The sequence below is a fragment of the Electrona antarctica genome (assembly GCF_951216825.1).
Source record: "Electrona antarctica genome assembly, contig: scaffold_221, whole genome shotgun sequence".
Lineage (NCBI taxonomy): Eukaryota > Metazoa > Chordata > Actinopteri > Myctophiformes > Myctophidae > Electrona > Electrona antarctica.
This window is the reverse complement of record NW_027637261.1, coordinates 75633-101753: the sequence shown is the minus strand read 5'-3', so window position 1 is coordinate 101753 and position 26121 is coordinate 75633. Positions and strand designations below refer to the sequence as shown.

General features: G+C 47.8%; 2 protein-coding genes across 2 annotated transcripts in view; both read left to right on the top strand.

The window, feature by feature from the left end:
- Positions 1-445: 445 nt before the first annotated feature.
- LOC306919025 (uncharacterized protein) overlaps positions 446-26121 on the top strand; it is a gene marked incomplete at its 3' end in the record, with an annotated part of 56437 nt that continues 30761 nt past the window's right edge. The window contains exon 1 of the mRNA XM_079531874.1: positions 446-1466. Coding sequence (XP_079388000.1) covers positions 921-1466 — 546 coding nt within the window. The 5' untranslated portion in view covers positions 446-920. The remainder of the gene's footprint in view (positions 1467-26121) is intronic.
- On the top strand, positions 20548-25944 carry LOC306919023 (piggyBac transposable element-derived protein 4-like; the record flags this gene model as incomplete). Its single annotated transcript, XM_079531873.1, has 7 exons — positions 20548-21325; positions 21721-21813; positions 21980-22048; positions 22375-22434; positions 22681-22743; positions 22845-22922; positions 24359-25944. The coding sequence occupies 7 exons, from the start codon at positions 20548-20550 to the stop codon at positions 25924-25926; spliced, it is 2709 nt and encodes a 902-aa protein (XP_079387999.1). The 3' UTR covers positions 25927-25944.

Here is a 26121-nt window from a genome sequence, read left to right as displayed (position 1 = left end):
CACACACACACACACACACACACACACACACACACACACACACCTCACATTTTGCCACGGGGCTTTAGGGTCTCCAGTCCTCCTCCCTCTCTTCCTCCTCTTCCAAATCTGTCTTTCTTTTCTTAACAACCGTGGGAAGGTGTGAGGAACACCGGAAGGTGTGAGGCAACACCGGGGGGAAAAACATACAAAAATACAATAAATACGACAGGTTGTGGAATTGCCTCTGTGTGGCTGTTGTGTTTCGGTGCATTAGGCTCGCCCCCCTCCCCTCTCCTCTCCCTCTCTCTCTCTCTCCTCTTCCTCTCCGTTTGTTGCGCGCGCGTGCGTGCGCCAATGAACGCTGAGATGATCGGTGCGCGGCTGATGAGAGAGCGTGACCTCACACCGCATTCTGCACAGCTGCGAGAGAGAGAGAAAGAGAGAGAGAGAGAGAAAGCGAGAGAGAGAGAGAGAGAGAGAGAGAGAGGGAGGGAGGAGGATCTCGGTGAGGGAAGGCAGGGGGAGAGGAGGAGGAGGAGGGCAGCGACCGTGAGCGATAGAGGAGCAAACTGTACACACACACACACACACACACGGGAGAGGAGAGGAGGATCTGAGTGAAGGAAGGGAGGGGAGGGACGGAGTGATAGAATCCCACAGTAACAGACAGACAGGACAACAACAACCGGAGTATATCTCCTCTCCTCTCGGTCGGTCCGTCGGGGGGCTCCGGGGTTCGGGCTCGCCTTGGAGGGGTTCTGTTCGTCTGGCTGCGCGTCTCGACTTTCCGTTCGGTTCGTTTAATACTTCGGTTCGCCTTTTCTCCCCAGAATGTTCTTCTCTCTCTCCTCCGACAGTACATTTCTACTAACACGGACACGAAGCAGCAGCAGCACCGTAGGACTACCAGACGTAATAACAAACCAACCCCCGAAATAATGATCACCCTCTCCGCCGCCGACACGATGATGGACTCGGAGTCGTCGTCGCTGCTGGATCTCCTGGAGTGCTCCGTGTGCCTGGAGCGGCTGGACGCCACGGCGCGGGTCCTGCCGTGCCAGCACACCTTCTGCCGCCGCTGCCTGGAGAACATCGTCTCCTCGCGCCACGAGCTCCGCTGCCCCGAGTGCCGCATCCTGGTGGACTGCGGCGTGGACGAGCTGCCGGCCAACATCCTCCTGGTGCGGCTGCTGGACGGCATCAAGCAGCGGCCGCTGCGGGGAGGCGGACACCACCACACCGGGGGAGGACACACCGGGGGCGGCCACACCGGGGGCGGTCACACCGGGGGCGGCAGGCACTCCCTGGCCCTGCTGGCCGGGGGCTCGCTGCTGCAGCAGGGGAGCTACGCCGCCGGGGGGACCTCGGCGGGGACGTCGCCTCCCCCCCCGGGGGGCACCACCACCACCACCAGCACCACCGGCATCAGGGATCTGCCCATAGCCGCCACCACCACCACCAACACCAGGAACTCCCCAGCTAAGGTTGGTCGTTTTCTCGCTTGTATATATCTTGTTTTTTTGGGGGGGAACAACGAACAGCGTGGTGTTGTTATAGCCTACATGTGCAGCCTATAGAGGGCAATCAGCTTATATCAGACCACTGTTTGGAATCTGGATGACTGCACTTGAAGAAGAAGTGCCAGTTTGTGTGTCTTTGCCACTGCTTATATACTGTAGCCTACTTGGACCGATCTCCCCCCCTGGCTTCTAAGTTCTACTACACACCACATTTCTTTGCCAAAAACAGACAGATCTACAAGCTCACGCAGCTATAGGCTATAGGCTACTACTACTGAAGAAAAGTGAATGACGTGTAGGCTAAGACTGGCGCAAAGCATGGACTATTGGGCTATCTGGTGGTGAAAGAGTCAGAGACAGAGAGACAGTGATCTTAAAGTGCTCTGAGAGAGAGAGAGGGAGAGAGAGAGAGAGGGAGAGAGTCAGTCAGTCACCTGTCTGTTATGAGTGTTGTTGCTATAGTGGAGGTGGTGCTTTGAGGCAGGTATAGCTCAGCTCTAGGCTGCTGCTATAGCTCAGTTTTGAACCTCTATCTCTACGCTGCTGCTATAGCTCAGTTTGGAACCTCTATCTCTACGCTGCTATAGCTCCGTTTGGAACCTCTATCTCTACGCTGCTGCTATAGCTCCGTTTGGAACCTCTATCTCTGCTGCTGCTATAGCTCCGTTTGGAACCTCTATCTCTACACTGCTATAGCTCCGTTTGGAACCTCTATCTCTACACTGCTATAGCTCCGTTTGGAACCTCTATCTCTACACTGCTATAGCTCCGTTTGGAACCTCTATCTCTACACTGCTATAGCTCCGTTTGGAACCTCTATCTCTACGCTGCTGCTGTAGCTCCGTTTGGAACCGCTATCTCTACGCTGCTATAGCTCCGTTTGGAACCTCTATCTCTACGCTGCTGCTATAGCTCCGTTTGGAACCTCTATCTCTACACTGCTATAGCTCCGTTTGGAACCTCTATCTCTACACTGCTATAGCTCCGTTTGGAACCGCTATCTCTACGCTGCTGCTATAGCTCCGTTTGGAACCTCTATCTCTACGCTGCTGCTATAGCTCCGTTTGGAACCTCTATCTCTACGCTGCTATAGCTCCGTTTGGAACCTCTATCTCTACGCTGCTGCGCTTAGCTCCGTTTGGAACCTCTATCTCTACACTGCTGCTATAGCTCCGTTTGGAACCTCTATCTCTACGCTGCTATAGCTCCGTTTGGAACCTCTATCTCTACGCTGCTATAGCTCCGTTTGGAACCTCTATCTCTACGCTGCTGCTATAGCTCCGTTTGGAACCTCTATCTCTACGCTGCTGCTATAGCTCCGTTTGGAACCTCTATCTCTAGGCTGCTGCTATAGCTCAGTTTGGAACCTCTATCTCTACGCTGCTGCTATAGCTCCGTTTGGAACCTCTATCTCTAGGCTGCTGCTATAGCTCAGTTTGGAACCTCTATCTCTACGCTGCTGCTATAGCTCCGTTTGGAACCTCTATCTCTACGCTGCTGCTATAGCTCCGTTTGGAACCTCTATCTCTACACTGCTATAGCTCCGTTTGGAACCTCTATCTCTACGCTGCTGCTATAGCTCCGTTTGGAACCTCTATCTCTACGCTGCTGCTATAGCTCCGTTTGGAACCTCTATCTCTACACTGCTATAGCTCCGTTTGGAACCTCTATCTCTACGCTGCTGCTATAGCTCCGTTTGGAACCTCTATCTCTACGCTGCTGCTATAGCTCCGTTTGGAACCTCTATCTCTACGCTGCTATAGCTCCGTTTGGAACCTCTATCTCTACGCTGCTGCTATAGCTCCGTTTGGAACCTCTATCTCTACGCTGCTATAGCTCCGTTTGGAACCTCTATCTCTACACTGCTGCTATAGCTCCGTTTGGAACATCTATCTCTACACTGCTGCTATAGCTCCGTTTGGAACCTCTATCTCTAGGCTGCTGCTATAGCTCCGTTTGGAACCTCTATCTCTACACTGCTATAGCTCCGTTTGGAACCTCTATCTCTACGCTGCTGCTATAGCTCCGTTTGGAACCTCTATCTCTACGCTGCTATAGCTCCGTTTGGAACCTCTATCTCTACGCTGCTATAGCTCCGTTTGGAACCTCTATCTCTACGCTGCTATAGCTCCGTTTGGAACCTCTATCTCTACGCTGCTATAGCTCCGTTTGGAACCTCTATCTCTACGCTGCTGCTATAGCTCCGTTTGGAACCTCTATCTCTACGCTGCTGCTGTAGCTCCGTTTGGAACCTCTATCTCTACGCTGCTATAGCTCCGTTTGGAACCTCTATCTCTACACTGCTATAGCTCCGTTTGGAACCTCTATCTCTACACTGCTATAGCTCCGTTTGGAACCTCTATCTCTACGCTGCTATAGCTCCGTTTGGAACCTCTATCTCTACGCTGCTATAGCTCCGTTTGGAACCTCTATCTCTACACTGCTGCTATAGCTCCGTTTGGAACCTCTATCTCTACACTGCTGCTATAGCTCCGTTTGGAACCTCTATCTCTACACTGCTGCTATAGCTCCGTTTGGAACCTCTATCTCTACGCTGCTATAGCTCCGTTTGGAACCTCTATCTCTACACTGCTGCTATAGCTCCGTTTGGAACCTCTATCTCTACACTGCTGCTATAGCTCCGTTTGGAACCTCTATCTCTACGCTGCTGCTATAGCTCCGTTTGGAACCTCTATCTCTACGCTGCTGCGCTTAGCTCCGTTTGGAACCTCTGTATCTACGCTGCTGCGCTGAGCTCCGAGATGAGGTTCCGTGAAAGGCTAACCCTGCGCTGGTAGAAGTGGAGTCTAGCCAGGTGGAGCCCGTCGACGAGTAGTGGATTAAAACCCATTCACAGTATTTTTTTCCAAAAGTAGAGGTATCGATAGGTAGATACAGTAAAAAAACTTAACATTTCACCTGAGGCGTCAAACAACCGCTTACATCAGGCTTAAATAAAAATGTAGTCCAGTCAAGTTACCCCCGTTGGTTTGCGCAGTGGGAAAACAAATCGTACTGCCTGACAAACAACCGCTTTGTAAGTGGTTGTTTGGTAAATGGTGCATTTATATAGTGCCTTTATCCAAGGCGCTTTACAGATTGTGCATCAATTCACCCATTCACACACACATTCACACACACATTCACACACTGATGGCGGCGGAAACCATGCAAGGCACCAACCAGCACATCAGGAGCAATTTGGGGTTCAGAGTCTTGCTCAAGGACACTTTGACACTAACTCTGGGGGAGCCCACAGGGATCGAACTGGGAACCTTGCGGTTACCATCCAGCCACTCTACCGCTGAACCACCGCCGCCGTTTGACGCCTCAGTTAAAATGTTAAGTGGTTCAACTGTATATCTACCTATCGACAGCTTTTTGAAATAAATACTGCGAAAGGGTTTTAATCCACTACTTGTCGACGAGCTAGACTCCAAGTCTACCAGCCATGCACCACAGGCTGTTGCTCCCTACCTGCAGGAACAGCAGCAGAGCTCAGCTCAAATTGGAGAAGCACGCCTTGTTTACTCAGCCATCTATTGCATGGGCTGCCTATCTGTCTTGACCAGGAGCGGCTGCATGTTGACTGTGTAGTAGGTGCAACAGCACTATGATGGATGGAGCTGTTGGAGATGTATGAGACCAATTTTCGAGTGTGTGGTTGTGTTGATAAAGCTGGTGGCCGCATTATTATCTTCCAAGTTGATGGCGGGCAGCGAGGTGTGTATATACAGTATACAGGGACAGGTGAGGTATCTGTTGTTTAACCTCTTATTTTGTCCCCTCTGTCATGAACGATGTCCCCAACAGGACATCGTTTAGGACGAGGCAGGTTTTACAGGACGAGTGGGTTTCTATAATCATGTGCGATGACAAAGGGAATGCGATCAGTGCCGCCATTATTCAGCCAACTCAGTCAGCGCGCGCACACACACACACACACACACACACACACACACCAGTTGTATAATGGCCTCACCTGTACTAATGGTTGATATTTTACTTGTTTAGTAAGGAAAGCTTCCTCTAAACTTGAATCAAAAGCACAGCCAACTTCCAATAGAAAAACCTCTCTGCTGTTCAATTATAATGACATCTGGTGTATTTGCAGTTATATTTGCAAATACGGTTGGGTCATTGCATTGAAACATTCCTGGTTTCACACACACGCACACACATACGCGCACACACACGCATGCACGCACGCACGCACGCACGCACGCACGCACGCACGCACGCACGCACGCACCACAATCAAGACTTATTATGTGGCCAGCTGCTTTTGAATAGCATGCTCATTGATTGAACCAGTGGACTGCTTAGCGGTGATGAAGTGCGTCCGTGCCGAGTCACTCAGTCACTCGGTCACTCGGTCACGGAGTCGGGGGGGGGGGGGGGATCCAATGAGTCCAACCCCCCACGGTGACATCCCATCCCATCCCAGGCACTAAACCTAAGGCTGCTCTTCAATTCGGTTCAATCCGGTTCAATACTTTTTACACCACTATGCTCCCAGTGGAGCAGTTAACCCCTGTCAGGTATAAACGCTACACACTTAACCACATCAGCCCTAACGGGTCCCGAGTCCGGAGGACAACACTTAACCACATCAGCCCTAACGGGTCCCGAGTCCGGAGGACAACATTTGGCGCAAATATAGCAGATCTCCCGCCTCACAAGAGATTTGGGCTAGAGGGTGGGGGGGGGGAGACCAACTTAATATAGAGGCCCTGGATCAAGTAATCTGGACACACTCCTTCACTTCATATAACACAATTAGACCTGAGGCCAATTCTAAAAAAGACTTCTAAATCATAACAGTTTTCTGAAAAACCTGTTTCTATGTCAGCGGTGCCCAACCTTTTTCATGTCGAGGACCCCCAGAATTATTATTATACCCCCCCCCCCCCCCTCCCCAAGCAAAGATTTGAGTTAAAAAGATTCGCTCTGAAAGAATACATATTCAAATATTTGCACCACATTTTGACGATTTTTCAAAAATAGCAGATCTACAAGCTCGTAGCGCGGCACTCTGAGCGAGCTTGTAGATCTGCTATTTTTCAATATAGCTAAAAGTATAACATAATGCTTAAAAGACCAAAAGGGGTTCCTGCGTACTGAATGGAATAAAGGAGAAGAAGCATAATGTGGTCGAGGCACTTAGACAATCCAATTCTCTTTTCTTTTTTTTCTTTTTTTTTTTACAAAGTACATAGTGGAGAAAAGTAGCATTTTCTAAAGCCCTTCCAGCCGAAGTAGCTGTTGGGGTTTTGTGTGTGTGTGTGTGTGTGTGTGTGTGTGTGTGTGTGTGCTGCTGTGGCATTTCATTTTATGTCGGAGAGGTCAATAAATACAGACACAGATTCCCTGATGGACAGAGAGAGGAGAGACGAGAACAGGGATCAGATTCGAACCCGCGTCCTCCTGACACTCACAACAAGGAGCATAATGGTCTGTGGTGCTCTGTCTGGACGGCATGGCTGGAGGGCTGGCCACCAGCAGAGCCTCAGATAGAGACAGAGTTACGCAAACTGCCTTCACTTCATGGGGCTTCAGTCCAATGGAGGCTCTCCTACATAGACTTCTATTGGCTTCAGTCCAATGGAGGCTCTCCTACATAGACTTCTATTGGCTTCAGTCCAATGGAGGCTCTCCTACATAGACTTCTATTGGCTTCAGTCCAATGGAGGCTCTCCTACATAGACTTCTATTGGCTTCAGTCCAATGGAGGCTCTCCTACATAGACTTCTATTGGTCACTTCATGGGGCTTCAGTCCAATGGAGGCTCTCCTACATAGACTTCTATTGGCTTCAGTCCAATGGAGGCTCTCCTACATAGACTTCTATTGGTCACTTAATGGGGCTTCAGTCCAATGGAGGCTCTCCTACATAGACTTCTATTGGCTTCAGTCCAATGGAGGCTCTCCTACATAGACTACTATTGGCTTCAGTCCAATGGAGGCTCTCCTACATAGACTTCTATTGGTCACTTCATGGGGCTTCAGTCCAATGGAGGCTCTCCTACATAGACTTCTATTGGCTTCAGTCCAATGGAGGCTCTCCTACATAGACTACTATTGGCTTCAGTCCAATGGAGGCTCTCCTACATAGACTTCTATTGGTCACTTCATGGGGCTTCAGTCCAATGGAGGCTCTCCTACATAGACTTCTATTGGTCACTTCATGGGGCTTCAGTCCAATGGCGGCTCTCCTACATAGACTTCTATTGGTCACTTCTATTGGCTTCAGTCCAATGGAGGCTCTCCTACATAGACTTCTATTGGTCACTTCATGGGGCTTCAGTCCAATGGAGGCTCTCCTACATAGACCTCTATTGGTCACTTCATGGGGCTTCAGTCCAATGGCGGCTCTCCTACATAGACTTCTATTGGTCACTTCTATTGGCTTCAGTCCAATGGAGGCTCTCCTACATAGACTTCTATTGGTCACTTCATGGGGCTTCAGTCCAATGGAGGCTCTCCTACATAGACTTCTATTGGTCACTTCATGGGGCTTCAGTCCAATGGAGGCTCTCCTACATAGACTTCTATTGGTCACTTCATGGGGCTTCAGTCCAATGGAGGCTCTCCTACATAGACTTCTATTGGGGACAACCAACTGGGACAAGTCCTGGACCGGAAGTAGGCAGAAATGCATTGGACTCAGGGCAACAGCCCAGCTTTAATGATCTTAAATCCCTTTATTTTAGAATTTTTGTAGTAATAGTACAACATAAATTAAACATTAAAGAGACTTTAGTTGTTTCTGTACAATACTTTAAAACAGTCATGTTGCACACATGCTTAAAATAGCTCTTATTTGCGCCGCCCTTGTTGAAAACAATGTATTTCCAACACCGTAACTCTTCTATTAGAGGCTCTGGCCACCAGGCAGGCCCTCCTCCCAGAGGTTGTTTTTGGTTTGCTCAGCAGCTCTCAGAAAGGAGAACTAATCTAATGTCAAGAACGTGTTTTCACACATCTGCCTTTGCCTGCCTGTCTGGCCTGCTCCCACTCATATTAATAACTACACACATTTCAATGTGCTGCTTCTGGTTCAAAGTTTGACGATGCCCTTTTGGCAGTGATGTTGAACGAGGGAATGTCTTTCAGACCATGTGTGAAGGATGTGGCTGCAATAGCAGGGTAAACAAGTGCACGCTCGCCGACAGGCAGGCAGGCAGGCGGGGCGGGCGGGCAGGCAGGCAGGCAGGCAGGCAGGCGGGCAGGCAGGCAGGCGGGCGGGCGGGCGGGCGGGCGGGCGGGCAGGGCGGGCGGGCAGGCAGGCAGGCTCACAGGCAGGCAGTCTCGCAGGCAGGCAGGGCAGGCAGACACACATGCACACACACATAAACACGTTGGTATTACTGAATTTGTGAACAACATTGTAGGACGCAATCTTGTGTGTGTGTGTGTGTGTGTGTGCGTGTGTGCGTGCGTGCATGCACGCGCCCATATCTTGAGAACCATCTGACCTCTGTGTGTCACCGAGGACCCGAGGGAGAGATGTGCCGAGTGGGAAGTCGGTTGGATCATCGGTGGCTTGTCCAGAAATCTATATACTATAATTTACGGACTCTCTGTGTGTGTTTGCTTGAGGGCCCATTGTGAGAGCTGTGTGGTCACTGTGGACTTACCCTTTACTGCCAGTGAACACGCACGCACGCACACACACACACGCATACACACATGCACACAAACACGTTGGTATTACTGAACTTGTGAACAACATTGTAGGACGCAATCTTGTGTGTGTGTGTGTGTGTGGTAGGGCTGGGCGATATGACGATATATATCGTATAGACGATAGAAAATGTCTACCGTGAAAAATGTTCTCTATCGTTTATATCGTTGTGTCGCAAAACAAGCGTTACGGCAGTATTTTACGTCACAGCGCCCAGCCACGCTGTGCTGTTATTTAATAACAAACATGAAGGGAGATGATGGCTGACGAGATTCAGAGCGGAGTAATACTAAAGTAACCGGCCATTCACTGTTATAAATGCAGGTTTCATGTTGGGTCAAATTGATAAACTGCGTGAGCCACGCATGTTTTACACAGTTGAACAATTGAGCTTGTCCGTCGGGTGCAAACTTCTTCTACGTCTTTCCTCTTACCTGTCTTGTTTTATTGTTCCAAATAAATTATTCCATTTGAAAAGTCCTTAATTCAGCAACAGCTTCCAACAACAACAACACCACAAGACGCTAACTTAAGTTGTGATCATCAACAAAAAAAAAGGAAAAGAAAAACATCCACTGTCCCATACGCACAGCTGGGCATGGGGAGTTGACGACGCGGTCGCGTTGTCTCTCACTCTATCGCCTGTAGTCAATTAAACATCGTTAAGCTTCCCAACATCTTTAACAAACTACACTACAACTACAACAGAACTAGCTTAAAATGAACTGAAAAGTAAACAACTGTGTGGCAGTGAGTGACATGAGGTATTTATTTTTTCCTTAAGACAATTTAATGCAGACACAGGCCTGTACTTCTGTGTCTGAATATTTTTAATTTTTGCTTTTTAATTGTCATAATATTAATAATAATAATAATTATTATTATATATATTTTATTTTGTATTTTTGTACTTTCTTTAGGCCTGTCTGTGCATGGGCAGGGCATCAGTATTATATTCATATAATTAGACTGGATATTGTTATTTTATATATTGTAATTGGCATAAGTTTGATATTGGCAAGTGTTCTTTTCCTGTTTTTTGAGTGGTGCAACCACTAGACAGCTATGTGTGACTTGTGTGTGTCCCTGTGTCCCTGTATCCGAGCACAGAAATAGCATAATTATTGTCACCACCAAGTGTCACTGTTGTGCAGCCTAACACACAGACAGAGGCCAGGGAGGAGAGCTTGTACAGTACAGTACAGTACAGTACAGTACAGTACAGTACAGTACAGTACAGTACAGTACAGTACAGTACAGTACAGCAGGGGTTCTCAACGTTTTTGGCCGGGGACCCCCGGACATGCTTTGGCAATGTCTCTGGACCCCCGCCCCGCCCCCTCCCGACCCCCAATATAAATGGACTGCTACAATAACCTTAATAATAGAGAGAATACACCATAAATAAATACTGAAACCAGATATAATCATTAGGGAAGGTGTATGCATGTACTATGTGCACTATATGTAAACTCTTCATTTCCAATTTCCAGCCATCCAGTTGCAAAAAAACAAAAAAAAGATTTTATTTTATTTTTTTTGAAAATAATTTGGGGACCCCCCCAAAATAATTTGGCGCCCCCCCTAGGGGTCGCGACCCACGGGTTGAGAACCCCTGCAGTACAGTACAGTACAGTATAGTACAGTACAAGTACAACCCAAGTACAGTAAAGTACTCGGCCTGAACAAAAAAAATTTTTTTAGATAAAAAAAAAATCGGTATCGTAAATAATATGCTATATCGTGAGTATATCGTTATCGTGATAACAAAAAATCTATATCGTGATATGAGATTTTGTCATATCGCCCAGCCCTAGTGTGTGGCGTGGGGCGACTGTGGCTCAGGAGGTAGAGCAGGTCGTCCAATGATCCATGGGTCGGCGGTTCGAATCCCGGCTCCTCCCGTCTACATGTCGAAGTGTCCTTGGGCAAGACACTGAACCCCAAATTGCTCCCGATGTGCTGGTTGGTGCCTTGCATGGCTTCCGCCGCAATCGGTGTGTGAATGGGTGAATGTAATGCACAATCTATGTAAAGCGCCTTGGATAAAGGCGCTATATAAATGCACCATTTACCGTGTGTGTGTGTGTGCGTGCGTGCGTGCGTGCGTGCGTGCGTGCGTGCGTGTGTGCGTGTGTGCGTGCGTGCGTGCGTGCGTGCGTGCGTGCGTGCGTGCGTGCGTGCGTGCGTGCGTGCGTGCGTGCGCCCGCCCATATCTTGAGAACCATCTGACCTCTGTGTGTCACCGAGGACCCGAGGGAGAGATGTGCCGAGTGGGAAGTCGGTTGGATCATCGGTGGCTTGTCCAGAAATCTATATACTATAATTTACGGAATCTCTGTGTGTGTATGTGTGTATGTGTATGTGTATGTGTGTGTGTGTGTGTGTGTGTGTGTGTGTGTGACACACTGTCCCTGGCATAATGCCGACAGCGTAGGCCTGTTTTTGGTGTCAAACTTGGTCTGTCTCATATAATCCTGAGGTGTGCAGAGCCCAGAGGGACCAACGGTTTCAGACAACCCGAAAAACCACGAAAATCTATCTGTCGGCCCGTGGGTCTGAAAAAGAGGCAGAAATTTCTCAGCGTGTTTCATTTTCATGTCAAGGACCCCCAGAATAATATGTCATTGGCCCCTGGACCCCACTCTCAAAATGGGTTGTTCTAGGGACCCCCCCAGAAGCAAGGATTTGAGTTAAAAACTCTCTGAAAGAATATAGATTTGCGCCACATTTTCGATATTTTTCGAAAATAGCAGATCTACAAGCTCGTAGCGTGGCACTCTGTGCCGCTCTGAGCTTGTAGATCTGCTATTTTTCAATAGCTAAAGTACAACAGTTACATAATGCTTAAAACACCAAAAGGGGTTCGCTCCCCGAATGGGCTAATAATTGGCCAACCCAAACCGCTGGCTTCATGGATTGGCGCAGCATCACGTCATGTCTGTGCCAATAGGTCAGTATTGAAGTCTGTGATTTGTCTACTCCGACCTGTCGGCTTAACCGATTGGCCGAGCTTTGCGTAACATTGGTGTCGCATATAGGCAGTATAAAATAGAAGGAACGACCGGCTCCGCTCCTGACATTAATGGCTCCCTATAGGCCGGCGGCGGCGGCGCCATCCTATATTATCCCATTTTGGGCGGGAACCCCTTTTGGTGTCTTAACTAAGCATTATGTTATACTTTGGTTATTGAAAAATAGCAGATCTACAAGCTCATAGCGCGCCACCGAGTGGCGCGCTACGAGCTTGTAGGTCTGCTATTTTTGAAAAATCGTGAAAATGCGGCACAGATCTTTGAATATATATTCTTTCAGAAGACTTTTTTTCAAATTTCGATGTCAGGCCTAAATGGGTTATCTATAAATCCACAATTATCTGAATCTCTTTGTCCGTCTGCGTCCCTTTTTATGCCCATATGAGACCCCTGATATCATCAATATGACATCACAGAGTACTATAATACAAATATAAATAATGGGTTCTGTGGTAAGTGCTGTTGACAGATTTAGCTCGAGGGTCAGAATGTCCATTTATCAAATTCTACTATCGCAACGTTGTGTGGATATATTTGGCACGCACAAACAAGTATAGTAATAGTAGTGCGTGCGTGCGTGCGTGCATGGCATGCACACACACACACACACGGTCACACACGGTCACCCACCCACCACTACCCTCTACCCACTACAGTCCCCACAGCCCCTCTCTCTCCCAGCCACTTGGCCCCAACCTCCTCCACTCTCCCCCTGTTCCCCCGAGACCCTGGACCGCTGATGAAAGTGTGAACTAATCTGCTCCACAGTAGTGTGTGTGTGTGTGTGTGTGTGTGTGTGTGTGTGTGTGTGTGTGTGTGTGTGTGTGTGTGTGTGTGTGTGTGTGTGTGTGTGTGTGTGTGTGTGTGTGTGTGTGTGTGTGTGTGTGTGTGTGTGTGTGTGTGTGTGTGTGTGTGTGTGTGTGTGTGTCATTCTCAAAACGAGGGGCCCTTGAATCTCTCACAGTTACTTAAAATGTGTCCTTGAGGGACACACGTGTCGTGCGAGCGCGCGTGCACGTATACGCGTGCACGTATACGTGGGGGGGGGGGGGAGAGTCAAACGGGTCAAAGTGGAGCAAAGTCTTGAGCACACACACACACACACACACACACACACACACACACACACACACACACACAGACAGGGCATTAGCCTGTGCGTATGGTGGATATCTTTTATGGCTCACAGAGACTCACAGAGGATGAATATGATGACCTGTGGGCCTGTGGGAGTGGGAGGAGGTGGCAGACTGTGAGACAGAAGCAGACAGAAGGCCAGAGTCTGGTCTCTCATCCGATATAACCCCCTCCTGGCCTTGTGTGGTTTCTGCTCCGCTGGTTCTCCGTCGTCTGTGCTACACTTGCCCAGAACCTCGCCTCACAACCCAGGCCTCGTCCAGAAGAGGAGGAATGAGGTGGTTCTTATCTTTACTCAGACACACATGATGTAAATTCTCCATTCAATTTAAAGTTGCTATAAGCAATAATATGTCAACATTTTCACAACTTTTCTTTTTTTTTGCTATTCAGACAGCCAGCAATGGGTAACATTTTTAATATGACGAATATCGTGATATTATCATTATCGATATGGTTATCAATGTGTGTGTGTAAATCAGAAATTGAGTAATCGTTAATATTATTTTTAATATTTCTTATGATTTTTGCTTTTCTACAGCAGACATGCAGCTGTGAGCTGTTTTGTTGGTAGTTCTCCGACTTAAGTACTAATCCATTCCTGGCTGATTGTTTTCATATCATCTATTATACATTTGAAAAGGTGTGCCCAAAACGTGTGCCCAAGCCAGGAACATAAAGTCACCAGCTACTACGTCACTGACATGCTGCAACACGCTGCAACACACACTGCAACAACACACTAACACGACACAGCCTTACCCTCCGCGTCGATCCACGGCTATCTCCTCATGTCGCGCCGCACGCCCACAGTCAACAACACCCGCGTAAAAACTGTCATTGCACTGCCACTACAGCCGCCTCCCGTCCACACTCACAAACAACATCAATATCAATAATAAACACAAACACGCCACAAGCACCGACACCCCCGCCTAATTTGTTGCCAGGTCTATGAAAACAACCCCAGAAAAAATGCCATTCAACACGCTACTTACAACTCGCTTACAATTCGCGGACCTGGCAACACTGCATCCTGTTTTCCCATTGGCTACGGTTGCTACAACACGCATTTGCACTGCATCTTGGGAGCAACACAGCTTAATGTAGGGGTCACCGATTGCTGTGCTACATCCCCCTCATGTTCTCACCACCCCGTTCGGCTACACCACACACACTAACCTACACAATTCTCCACATGCAACACAGGGCCCTTATTGGCTAGCCCCCTCACATGGCGATCCCCACGCAGCCAAACACAGGCCAGCCAGCCACACACACACACCCACAACGGCCACGCTCGGAATTATCGCACTGAGCGCACTGTGCAAATGCAATGCAAACTAATAGGCGAGTGTGCTTTGGTGCGGTATTTCCCAACGCGCCCATCTCATCGACACAACGCGCGCAGTCGGATGCCAAGGTCTTCCGCGCATTATTCCTTTCCCAGTCTCACCACACCACGGACTCATTGTAACCTCGCATCAGTGTCACTGCAGACACGTAATCACACTGTGGAGGATTTGTGACTGAGTGACTGTGTGTGTGTGGTTTGATTTCAGCATGTTTTACACTGCACAGTTCAACAGTTGCGCAGTGCACACCATGGGACAAATCGGCTTTTCACCCCCTGCCACTGTGCCCACAAACGCATGTACAAGAGGAAAACAATATAAACATTATATACTAACGTCAGCATCGGCCACATTAACACACACAAGCGTTATTAGTTGAGTTTTCTTATTGAACTGCCTCTGAATTGTAACTGTGCGTTTATGTCAGTCAGCGATGCGATCCGTTGTTATTCAGCCACGCACGGACTGGAGAGAGGCGACGTGTTTCTCTCCCTTCGGCTCATGTAGCCCTCATTGTAACTACAAATATTGTTCCCGAAGAAACAATGTGGGGTCACTGCAATCCAAAAGATTGTAGGCCTACTATAATGCAGTCAAGGTCCCCACAAAAATATACTACAGTATGTTCTGCTCCATTCTCAACATCTTTTGGTTTCCAAAAACACTAACTTATTGTAAGTAAACCAAAACAGTAACAAGCAGTTTCATGTGTGCTTATTTTAATTTAATTTAATTTGCTTTGATGTGAAAATAAAATACAACAAAAAATAATAATACCCATCCGTTAATACATGTGAAGGGCACAATACTGGGTTTAAAAACACAGCTGAAACATGAAGTGGAGTCTGTCAAATCTCGCAATTTCCTTCTTCCCATTGCGCTGCAACGGAACTAGGATGAGCCGCCCGAAGGGCGGCGACATTCTAGTATAATACAAGCCTCTGTACGTGGGTTTTACCGTCACCGTCACTCGTGTAGGTGCGGCGGGCGGCGGTGGCACTGGCAGCATTCAATTCAAGACAGATTTTCAAAAAGCATATGCCTCATAGGCTCATACGCTCAATGGGGACAACTACAGTGTGTAAATACTTTTACTATTGGTGAGTTTATTACTGTAGTTTGTTCAACAAGTTAGATTGGAGTCCCTCCTCACTCTGCCCAATAGGCTATTATCCAGTTTGGTGACAGTCAAACTACAGTTGCTCTTGTCGTGATTTCATGTTTCTTTTTCTTATTCATCTTTCTTCATGCTTATCATAATTTTATGACATAGGAAAAAGGGATTGATGTGTATGGAAAATGTATATGGACCTATGGAGCTATGGAAAACCCCTTCCATATGAAAATGCGAAATTGTTTTGAGATGTAACTCTTATCCTTTGTAAGTGAACCATTGTATGTTAGTGTATTGTAGTTGTATGTTGTGGTGAATGATGTGTTGTGTGTTGTGTACTGGACTCCAGGAAGAATAGCCAGGCTTTGCAAGTGCTAATGGGGATCCATAATGAAGTAAAGTAAAGTATCCAACAAAAGTGCAGGCGTGCAGTATTATTAAAAACAAACGGCTATGCCGCACGATCATAGTTATAATAGTCGCGATGGAGTGAATTAGTTGATCATCTGATTCATAGCCTGCTAGCTAGCAAACCTAGTATGTAATCACCTCCTCCTAGCTTGTAGCTCCTTCTAAAGACCAAAGGAACTGTGGTTGTAACTTGAATTGAATGAAAAACATTGCATCGTTGATTCCTCCTCCCCCTCCTCCTCCTCTTCCTCCTCCTCCTCCCCGCTCCAGTCTCCACTCTCCAGAGTCCAACTGAACAAACATTGTGAACAACGTAACATGCTATGCTGCGCCGTAGAAAGGTCTTGCGCATCAAAAATAGCAGATCTACAAGCTCACAACGCGTCCATCCGTGAGTCATTGTGGACTTGCAACTTTGATTGACTTGTAACAGCTGATGTGAATTTCGGCCAATCAGAGCGGCCATTCAGCGTAATCTAGTAAGAGAGTGGCGACACTAGCGTTGACTGCCATTGTAACAATGGAATGCGGAAGTGCTCATTCTATCTCAATGGGATAGTTCCAATGTTTGGAACTATAGCCCATAGGCACCCGCTTTGTGGCGAGATCAAAGCGTGTCACCACTCTCTTACTATTCCACTCAGCCTGCATTCACCGGCTCTGTTTTGCAGTTAATCCTTCACTCGCTGGCCGTTTCAGAACACAGTGTTTTAATGCTTGATTGGATGAAAAACAATATATTTTACCGCCGAATAATCGACTATAAACCGGTTTTGATGGTGTTGATAGTCGAGTCGACTATCAAAAATCACGTTTGGTTAATGCCCTAGTGTGTGTGTGCGTGGTGATAGTGTGTGTGTGTGTGTGTGTGCGTGGTGATTGAGTGTGTGTGTGTGTGTGTGTGTGTGTGTGTGTGTGTGTGTGTGTGTGTGTGTGTGTGTGTGTGTGTGTGTGTGTGTGTGTGTGTGTGTGTGTGTGTGTGTGTGTGTGTGTGTGTGTGTGTGTGTGTGGTGTGATAGTGTGTGTGTGTGTGCGTGTGTGTGTGTGTGTGTGTGTGTGTGTGTGTGTGTGTGTGTGTGTGTGTGTGTGTGTGTGTGTGTGTGTGTGTGTGTGTGTGTGTGGGTGTGGTGTGATAGTGTGTGCGTGTGTGTGTGTGTGTGTGTGCGTGTGTGTGGTGATAGTGTGTGTGTGTGTGCGTGGTGATAGTGTGTGTGTGTGTGCGTGGTGTGTGTGTGTGTGTGTGTGTGTGTGTGCGTGGTGATTGTGTGTGTGTGTGTGTGTGTGTGTGTGTGTGTGTGTGTGTGTGTGTGTGTGTGTGTGTGTGTGTGTGTGTGTGTGTGTGTGTGTGTGTGTGTGTGTGTGTGTGTGTGTGTGGGTGTGGTGTGATAGTGTGTGCGTGTGTGTGTGTGTGTGTGTGCGTGTGTGTGGTGATAGTGTGTGTGTGTGTGCGTGGTGATAGTGTGTGTGTGTGTGCGTGGTGTGTGTGTGTGTGTGTGTGTGTGTGTGCGTGGTGATTGTGTGTGTGTGTGTGTGTGTGTGTGTGTGTGTGTGTGTGTGTGTGTGTGTGTGTGTGTGTGTGTGTGTGTGTGTGTGTGTGTGCGTGGTGATAGTGTGTGTGTGTGTGTGTGTGTGTGGTGATTGTGTGTGTGTGTGTGTGTGTGTGTGTGTGTGTGTGTGTGTGTGTGTGTGCGCGTGGTGATAGTGTGTGTGTGTGTGTGTGCGTGGTGATTGTGTGTGTGTGTGTGTGTGTGTGTGTGTGTGTGTGTGTGTGTGTGTGTGTGTGTGTGTGTGTGTGTGTGTGTGTGTGTGTGTGTGTGTGTGTGTGTGTGTGTGTGTGTGTGTGTGTGTGTGTGTGTGTGTGTGTGTGTGTGTGCGTGGTGATAGTGTGTGTGTGTGTGTGTGTGTGTGGTGATAGTGTGTGTGTGTGTGCGTGGTGATAGTGTGTGTGTGTGTGTGTGTGCGTGGTGATAGTGTGTGTGTGTGTGTGTGTGTGTGTGCGTGGTGATAGTGTGTGGTGATAGTGTGTGTGGTGATAGTGTGTGTGTGTGTGTGTGTGTGTGCGTGGTGATAGTGTGTGGTGATAGTGTGTGTGGTGATAGTGTGTGTGTGTGTGTGTGTGTGTGCGTGGTGATAGTGATACCCAGCAGTAGAACATCTTTGAGGGCGCTGCTCGCTCCGTTCACTGGACCTTTATTTATATTTTAACGACTCATCTAGACCTGAGTCTTTTAAATCATGACAGTTTTCTGAAAAAAACCCATGTTTCTGTGTCAGTCAAGGGACCCCCCCCCCCCCCCCCCCCCCCCTGAAGCAAAGATTCGAGTTAAAAACGGGAGTCAATGCCATATCATTGCAATGAACGGTTTCTCTCTCGACACAAATGTTCAATTGTTAACTTCTGTGAGTGAGTGAGTGAGCGAGGCATGGAAAGACAAAGGGAAGAGAGAGGGAGGAGGAGGAGAGAGAGACATCAAAGACAACGTGACATCACCTGCAACGTCTTTGATCTTCTCCCTATACCTGTATTTACCTGAGGTTGCCGTGGCAACAAGCAGCGCACGGCAGACAACGGCAAAATGCACGGTGGTCGACGACGTTTCCTGCCTGTGTGTGTGTGTGTGTGTGTGTGTGTGTGTGTGTGTGTGTGTGTGTGTGTGTGTGTGTGTGTGGTGATAGTGTGTGGTGATAGTGTGTGTGTGTGTGTGCGTGTGCGCAGTGTGAGTAAGGAAGGATTTGGGTGTGGGCTCAGAAACGGGAAACAGCTTCTGAAAAATCCCTGTAATGATCCTTCTGTGCAACTGTTTTCTTTTGTGTTATAGTGCAACACCCACACACACACACACACACACACACACGCGCGCACAGTCGCACACGCGGAGATGTGAAATGACTTTCTTACAGAGTTGAATGGTGGTCTTATTGCTACAAGCAGAGATAATCTCTGTAGTTCTCGCACGTTTACCCACGAGAAAGACTCATTCATCTCCCCCCCCTCCCCCTCCTCCTCTCTCTCACAGGCTATAGCAGTGGTGTTATACTTTAGCTATTGAAAAATAACAGATCTACAAGCTCATAGCTCATAGCTTGTGGATCTGCTATTCTTTTGACAAATCGGGAAAATGTGGCGCAAATCTTTGAATATATATTCTTTCAGAGCGAATGATTTTAACTCATATCTTTGCCTCTAGGGGGGGGTCCCTGGAACAACATATTTTCAGATGGGGGTCGGCGGCCAATTACAGATAATGTTTGGGGTCCTTGACATGAAACAGTTTGAGAACCACTGATAGGCTTTAGAAACATATAATAGGACATTTTGTAGAATCTGGTCTCATGGGTTAAAATAGCCGACCTGCTTTTTCACTTTTACGGCATGTATTAACCCTTAGACTACCGTTGACGGAATTGACGGATTGGATTAATTAATCCAGACCTACCGTTGACGGAATTGACGGATTGACGGTTTTTGGGTGCACAGGCTAGGGGGGGGTCTTACCCAACTTGTCACAAAGTGTCGTGTTGCTGTGATCAATGGTTGGTTCACAATTAATTGTTCAGCCACTACAGTCACTACAGCACAACAAGGCTTATTCAAATGTTATTACCCCCCAAATGTAAATCACAACATTCAGTAGCCCTGAAACATGAGCGTCGGCCGTCGTGTGAACCGTGGCTATCATAGCACAGTCATTCAACACTTCTACACCTCCTTTCATCTGTGTCGGAATTACCTCAATGTCCCAAGCCAACAAACAATACAAAACGCTGATCAAAGGACCACACAACGCCATCACAACAGCACAACAGCCAGCCACACAACAGCAGCTCCAGGGGGAGGGAGGGGGGGGAAGCCGCGGCTCCGGTAACCCATTCCACACAACCACCAAAAAAAAAAAAACGACAACTTTCTCTCCATTTTTTTATTTGTGTCACTCTGACCCCAGGTCCCAAGCCAACGAACGATAGGAAAAACGCTGATCAAAGCTATATGTTTGCACACAAGACATCAGCACAGCATCACATCAAAAGAAAAAAAAAACAACAACTTTATGTGTTTTAGCTCCGAGGTCTAGCTGCCCCGTAATGCAAAACAAGCGACCGATCGCCTAAACAACGCCTAAAAATCAAAGGAAACCAATCAAAACAAATACTGGCATATAAAAAGGCGTGTGATTTTCCCACCGATTTGTGGGAGTAGGTCGTATTGAAGTGGAGCGTGAAGACGTGTTTGAGAGAGAGAGCGAGATATCGGTATTTTTGAGTGAGTTTGTTACCTTGTTGGCGTGTGTTGTCCGAGTTTGAGTGTCATGTCGGCTCGTAAGCTTACACCGTACGGTCCTGCGGGGCGTGGAAAGAGCCGTGGTGGAGGAGGAGGTGATGATGATCATGCCGACGATCCCAAACCTGGGCCCGTAGCTCCAGCGTTTCCAAGTCAAGCCGGGCGAGGAAAGGCCCAGAGACGCCGCCGTGGTGGTGCTGGTGGAGGAGGAGGTGATGATGATGATCATCGCGACGAGTCCAAACCTGGGCCCGTAGCGCCTCCAGCCTTTCCAATTCCAATTCAAGCCGGGCGAGGAAAGGTCCAGAGACGCGGTGGTGGAGGTGATCATCATCATCGCGTTAGCGACGAGTCCAAACCTGGGCCGAGTGGTGTAGCTCCAGCCTTTCCAGTTCCAGGCGGGCGAGGAAAGGTCGCGAAACACCGCCGCGGGGGTGGTGGAGGTGGAGGAGGAGGTGCTGCTGGCGACGAGTCCAAACCTGGGCCGAGTGGTGTAGCTCCAGGCGGGCGAGGAAAAGTCGCGAAACACCGCCGCGGGGGTGGTGGAGGTGGAGGAGGAGGTGCTGCTGGCGACGATGCCATACCGGGGCCCAGTGTCGCTCCAAGCGTTACAGCTCGTGGCCGGTCCAGTGGTACCCGTGGGGGGCGCAGGCTTCCGCTAGCTCCGGGCCGTGGTCAGTCGACGCTGGATGCGTTTATCCGTGCCATCCCCCGGCCTGATACGGGTTCTGAGTTCGAGAATGAAGAGGAAGATGAACCACAGCATTTGATCAAGTTATCCCAGTCTTCTATTCCGATCGATCCTGGTCAGTCCATCCATCCTGTTTCCCTCCCATCATCCCAGTCTTCTCATGTGTCGGGTGCGTCGACTCCACGTTCCCGTCACACCCGTGCATGGTTGGAAAGACAGCGGCTAGAGTCTCCATACAGCTCGCACAATAGTTTACATCAATCTCCTCTCAAGTCTGGGCTCGATTCTGGAGACGAGAGTTCCGGCCAGTCTTGGTCACCGACGCGTGCACGGCGCAGCGGCAGGGACGAGCGACGATTTACCGATGGTAAGCGTATAGGCCAGACCTATTTATGTAATTATTTATTTATGTAATATTTATTTGAATCGCTAAAATGTAAGTTGTTAGTCTGGATAGTGTCTAATTCATGCATATTGATTTGTATTCTTTTTTTTTTTACCTTTTTGTAGAGCGATCTGACGAGTTTACCTGGACTTCTTCTGACGAGTCAGACCAATACGGCTCGTCAGAATACGAAGATGAGTCGTCTCTTTACTCTGGAGGCAAGATTTGTTTTATTCATTTTCAGAACTAACTAAATTGCAACTGTCTGGGACTGTCTGAATGATGTCATTCAAGCAAAAAAATAATCATATAAAATAGTGCACATCACCCTAGATTGTTGTTATCTGACTAAAATATATATTGTATGGTCTGCGCCATTTTCAGATGTCGAAATACGTGATGCAGCTCCCCCGCCACCAGATGCCGCTGTTGGTGCTGGCAGGACAGGCAGAGGTAAGCTACAGTGTGTGTGTGGGGGGTAATAAGTAATTATTATGTATGTGGGCTCTATTTACATCGATATATTTTATTGTGAGCTTGTAGATTGGCTATTTGAACTATTCAAATAGGTTAAAAAAAAAGGCAAATAAGTTTAGGTATAAGGGGTTTAGCATGTCATTCAAGCATGTCATTCAAGCTGGGTGTGCACATCCTATATTATCTATAGGAGTGCAGTTACATTTCTGCACTATTGCACACAAAATGCAAAATTCATTTATGTGTGTGTGTGTGTGTGTGTGTGTGGGGGGTAATAAGTAATTATGTATATGCATTTTCAGGTCTGAAGAGGTCTGCATCTCTCCAGCCCAGTGATGGTGGTGATCCATTTGACTTGGAAGGTAACCTATAGTTATGTAATTTCAGAACTAAATGGCAACTGAGACTGTGGGGTCTATTTACATCGATATATTGTATTGTGAGCTTGTAGATTGGCTATTTGAACTATTCAAAAATGGTGAAAAAAAAGGCAAAGAAGTTTAGGTACAAGGGGTTTAGCATGTTATTATTCAAGCATGTCATTCAAGCTGGGTGTGCACATCCTATATTTATCTAAATAATAAATATATATTGTACTGTGTTTTCAGCTAAGAGTGCAAGGGAAGCGACACCACAACCACCCGATGCTGCTGTTGGCAGAGCAGGCAGAGGTAACATTACATTTCTTCACACAAATAAAATGCATTTATTGTATTGTATATGTAAATAGTGTGTTTATGGTAAATAATTATTTATTTCTTTATAATTCTAGGTCGGGGAAGGGGAAGAGGAAGGCCTGCACCTCACCAGCCCACTGATCCAGAGGCCGCTGTTGGCAGCACAGGCAGGGGTACGTTTATTTTTCTGTATATCACACTTACACACACAATGTCCATCCATCTTCAACCGCTTATCCGTAGTCTGGTTGCGGGGGCAACAGCTCTAGAGAGCTCTAGATTTCCCTCTCCAATTCACAAAGTATGTATTGTATATGTACTTGCATATCACACTTACACACACACACACACAATGTCCATCCATCTTCAACCGCTTATCCGTAGTCTGGTTGCGGGGGCAACAGCTCTGAGCTGTTGCCCCCGCAACCAGACTACGGATAAGCGGTTGAAGATGGATGGACATTGTGTGTGTGTGTGTGTGATATGTGAAAAAAAGAAAAAATCCTTCAACCGCTTATCCGTAGTCTGGTTGCGGGGGCAACAGCTCTAGAGCGCTCTAGATTTCCCTCTCCAATTCACAAAGTATGTACTTGCATATCACACTTACACACACACACACACACAATGTCCATCCATCTTCAACCGCTTATCCGTAGTCTGGTTGCGGGGGCAACAGCTCTAGAGAGCTCTAGATTTCTCTCTCAAATTCACAAAGTATGTACTTGCATATCACACTTACACACACACACACACAATGTCCATCCATCTTCAACCGCTTATCCGTAGTCTGGTTGCGGGGGCAACAGCTCTAGCTGTTGCAGCTAGAGCTGTTGCCCCCGCAACCAGACTACGGATAAGCGGTTGAAGATTTTTATTTATTTATTTTTTCACATATCACACACACACACACAATGTCCATCCATCTTCAACCGCTTATCCGTAGTCTGGTTGCGGGGGCAACAGCTCTCTAGCTGTTGCCCCCGCAACCAGACTACGGATAAGCGGTTGAAGATTTCTTTTTTTTTTTTCTTTTTTTTTTCACATATCACACACACACACACACACACACTGTCCATCCATCTTCAACCGCTTATCCGTAGTCTGGTTGCGGGGGGCAACAGCTAGAGCTGTTGCCCCCGCAACCAGACTACGGATAAGCGGTTGAAGTTTTTTTTTTTTTTTTTTTTTTTTCACATATCACACACACACACACACACAATGTCCATCCATCTTCAACCGCTTATCCGTAGTCTGGTTGCGGGGGCAACAGCTCTCTAGCTGTTGCCCCCGCAACCAGACTACGGATAAGCGGTTGAAGATTTTTTTTTTTTTTTTTTTTCACATATCACACACACACACACACACACACACACTGTCCATCCATCTTCAACCGCTTATCCGTAGTCTGGTTGCGGGGGCAACAGCTAGAGCTGTTGCCCCCGCAACCAGACTACGGATAAGCGGTTGAAGATTTTTTTATTTTTTATTTTTTTTCACATATAACACACACACACAATGTACATCCATGTGTGTATGTACTAGAAGTTCGGGCCGCTTCCCTCTAGCGCTGATGTTTATTGTAAGTAATTATATATTTCTATTTTTTCAGGTCGAGGCAAACCACGGCGTGTCCAGACTTCACGCATTGAGCCAGAGTGGCGTCATCTGGATGAGAGTGGTTGGCAGCCCCAGTCCTTACCATTCACTGGAACCACAGGACCTCGCAGCGAGGCAGCGGCACTTCAGTCTGTAGAGCCTTCTGACTTTGTAGAACTTTTCCTCACCGATGAGTTGCTGACTCTGATGGTGAACAAGACAAATGCTTATGCAGCGCGGAGCATTGCAGCGATGCCACCAACGGGCCAATCCAGGGTCAATGCATGGAAGGATCTTGACCTCAAGGAGCTCAAAGACTTTTTCGGTCTTGTCTTCCTTACCGGGCTCATACACAAACCAGAGCTGGCGGACTACTGGTCAACAGACGAAGCACTGGCCACGCCGTACTTCGGGAAAGTGATGGGTCGGAACCGGTTCCAACTCATATTGAAGTTCCTCCACTACACAGATCTCCTGGAGAATAGAGAGGACCGGATCTTCAAGATCCGTCCCATCCTGGACTACCTGGTGAAGAGATGGCGGGAGATGTTTGAACCGGGTCAGAACATCGCCATAGATGAGGGTACGTTGCTATGGAAGGGACGCCTTTCCTTCCGCGTTTACAACCCGCTGAAGCCCGTACGGTATGGAATTAAATCCTATATCTTAGCAGATTCCTCTACAGCGTACTGCCATAACCTGAAGCCGTACATTGGAGAGTACCACTCCTTGTTGGACACTGTCACCACTCTTCTTGGAGACTTGGCAGGGAAGGGTCATGTCTTATACATGGACAATTTCTACAACAGCGTGTCCTTGTGTGAGCACCTCCTCCAACTGAAGACCCATAGCTGTGGGACCATTCGGGGTAACAGAGGCCCACCCCCAGAGATCCAGGAGGCCAGCCTTTCCACCCTCAAAACCAACGACAGAATAGCCATGACCACTGGCAAAGTGATGTCTGTTGCTTGGAGGGATAGCAAGGTGGTGAGGATGGTGTCGACCTTCCACCAGGACACTGTGGTCAACGTGCTAAAGTGGCAGAAAGGTGGGACCCAGTTTGCCTACGAAAAGCCCCAGTCGGCGGTTGACTACAATCAGTGGATGAACGGGGTGGATCGGCTGGACCAGCACATCACCTATTATCCCTGGACCAGGAAGACCTCGAAGTGGACTACAAAATTCCTCATGTACCTTTTTCAGATTAGCATGTACAATGCCTTTGTCCTGTATCGTATCCAAAACCCTGAAGGTCGCTGTGGAGACATGAAGAGCTTCATACATTCAGTGATCCTGAAGTGGTCTACACCCAAGCGAGAGACCCGGAGAGCGCCTTACAGGAACCCAAGGGTCAGGCTAACAGCCAACATTGCACCCCTGCCAACACTCCATGTCCTGGAAAAGCTTCCCCCCACTCTAAAGAAACAAAACCCTGGCAAACGATGCAGGATGTGTAGCCAACACAGAGAGGGGGGCCCACGCCGTGAGACCTGTTTTCAGTGTGTGGTGTGCTTCGTCCCTCTGCACAAAGGTCCATGTCACATCCGGTACCACACGGAACAAGAACTACCCTATGAATGATGTGACATGCACCTTTGTACAGAGGGACGAAGTTTTTTTTTTTTTCATGTCATGTTTCTTGTCTGTATTTCTTTGTTTTTGAAGAGGTGCTGTACTGAAAGAGGATGGCCATGTATCAGTGTTTTTGGCAGCACATGTTGATTGTAGTTTTCAGTTAGTTTTAGTCACCTGGGATGTGTTAGTCTAGTTTTAGTC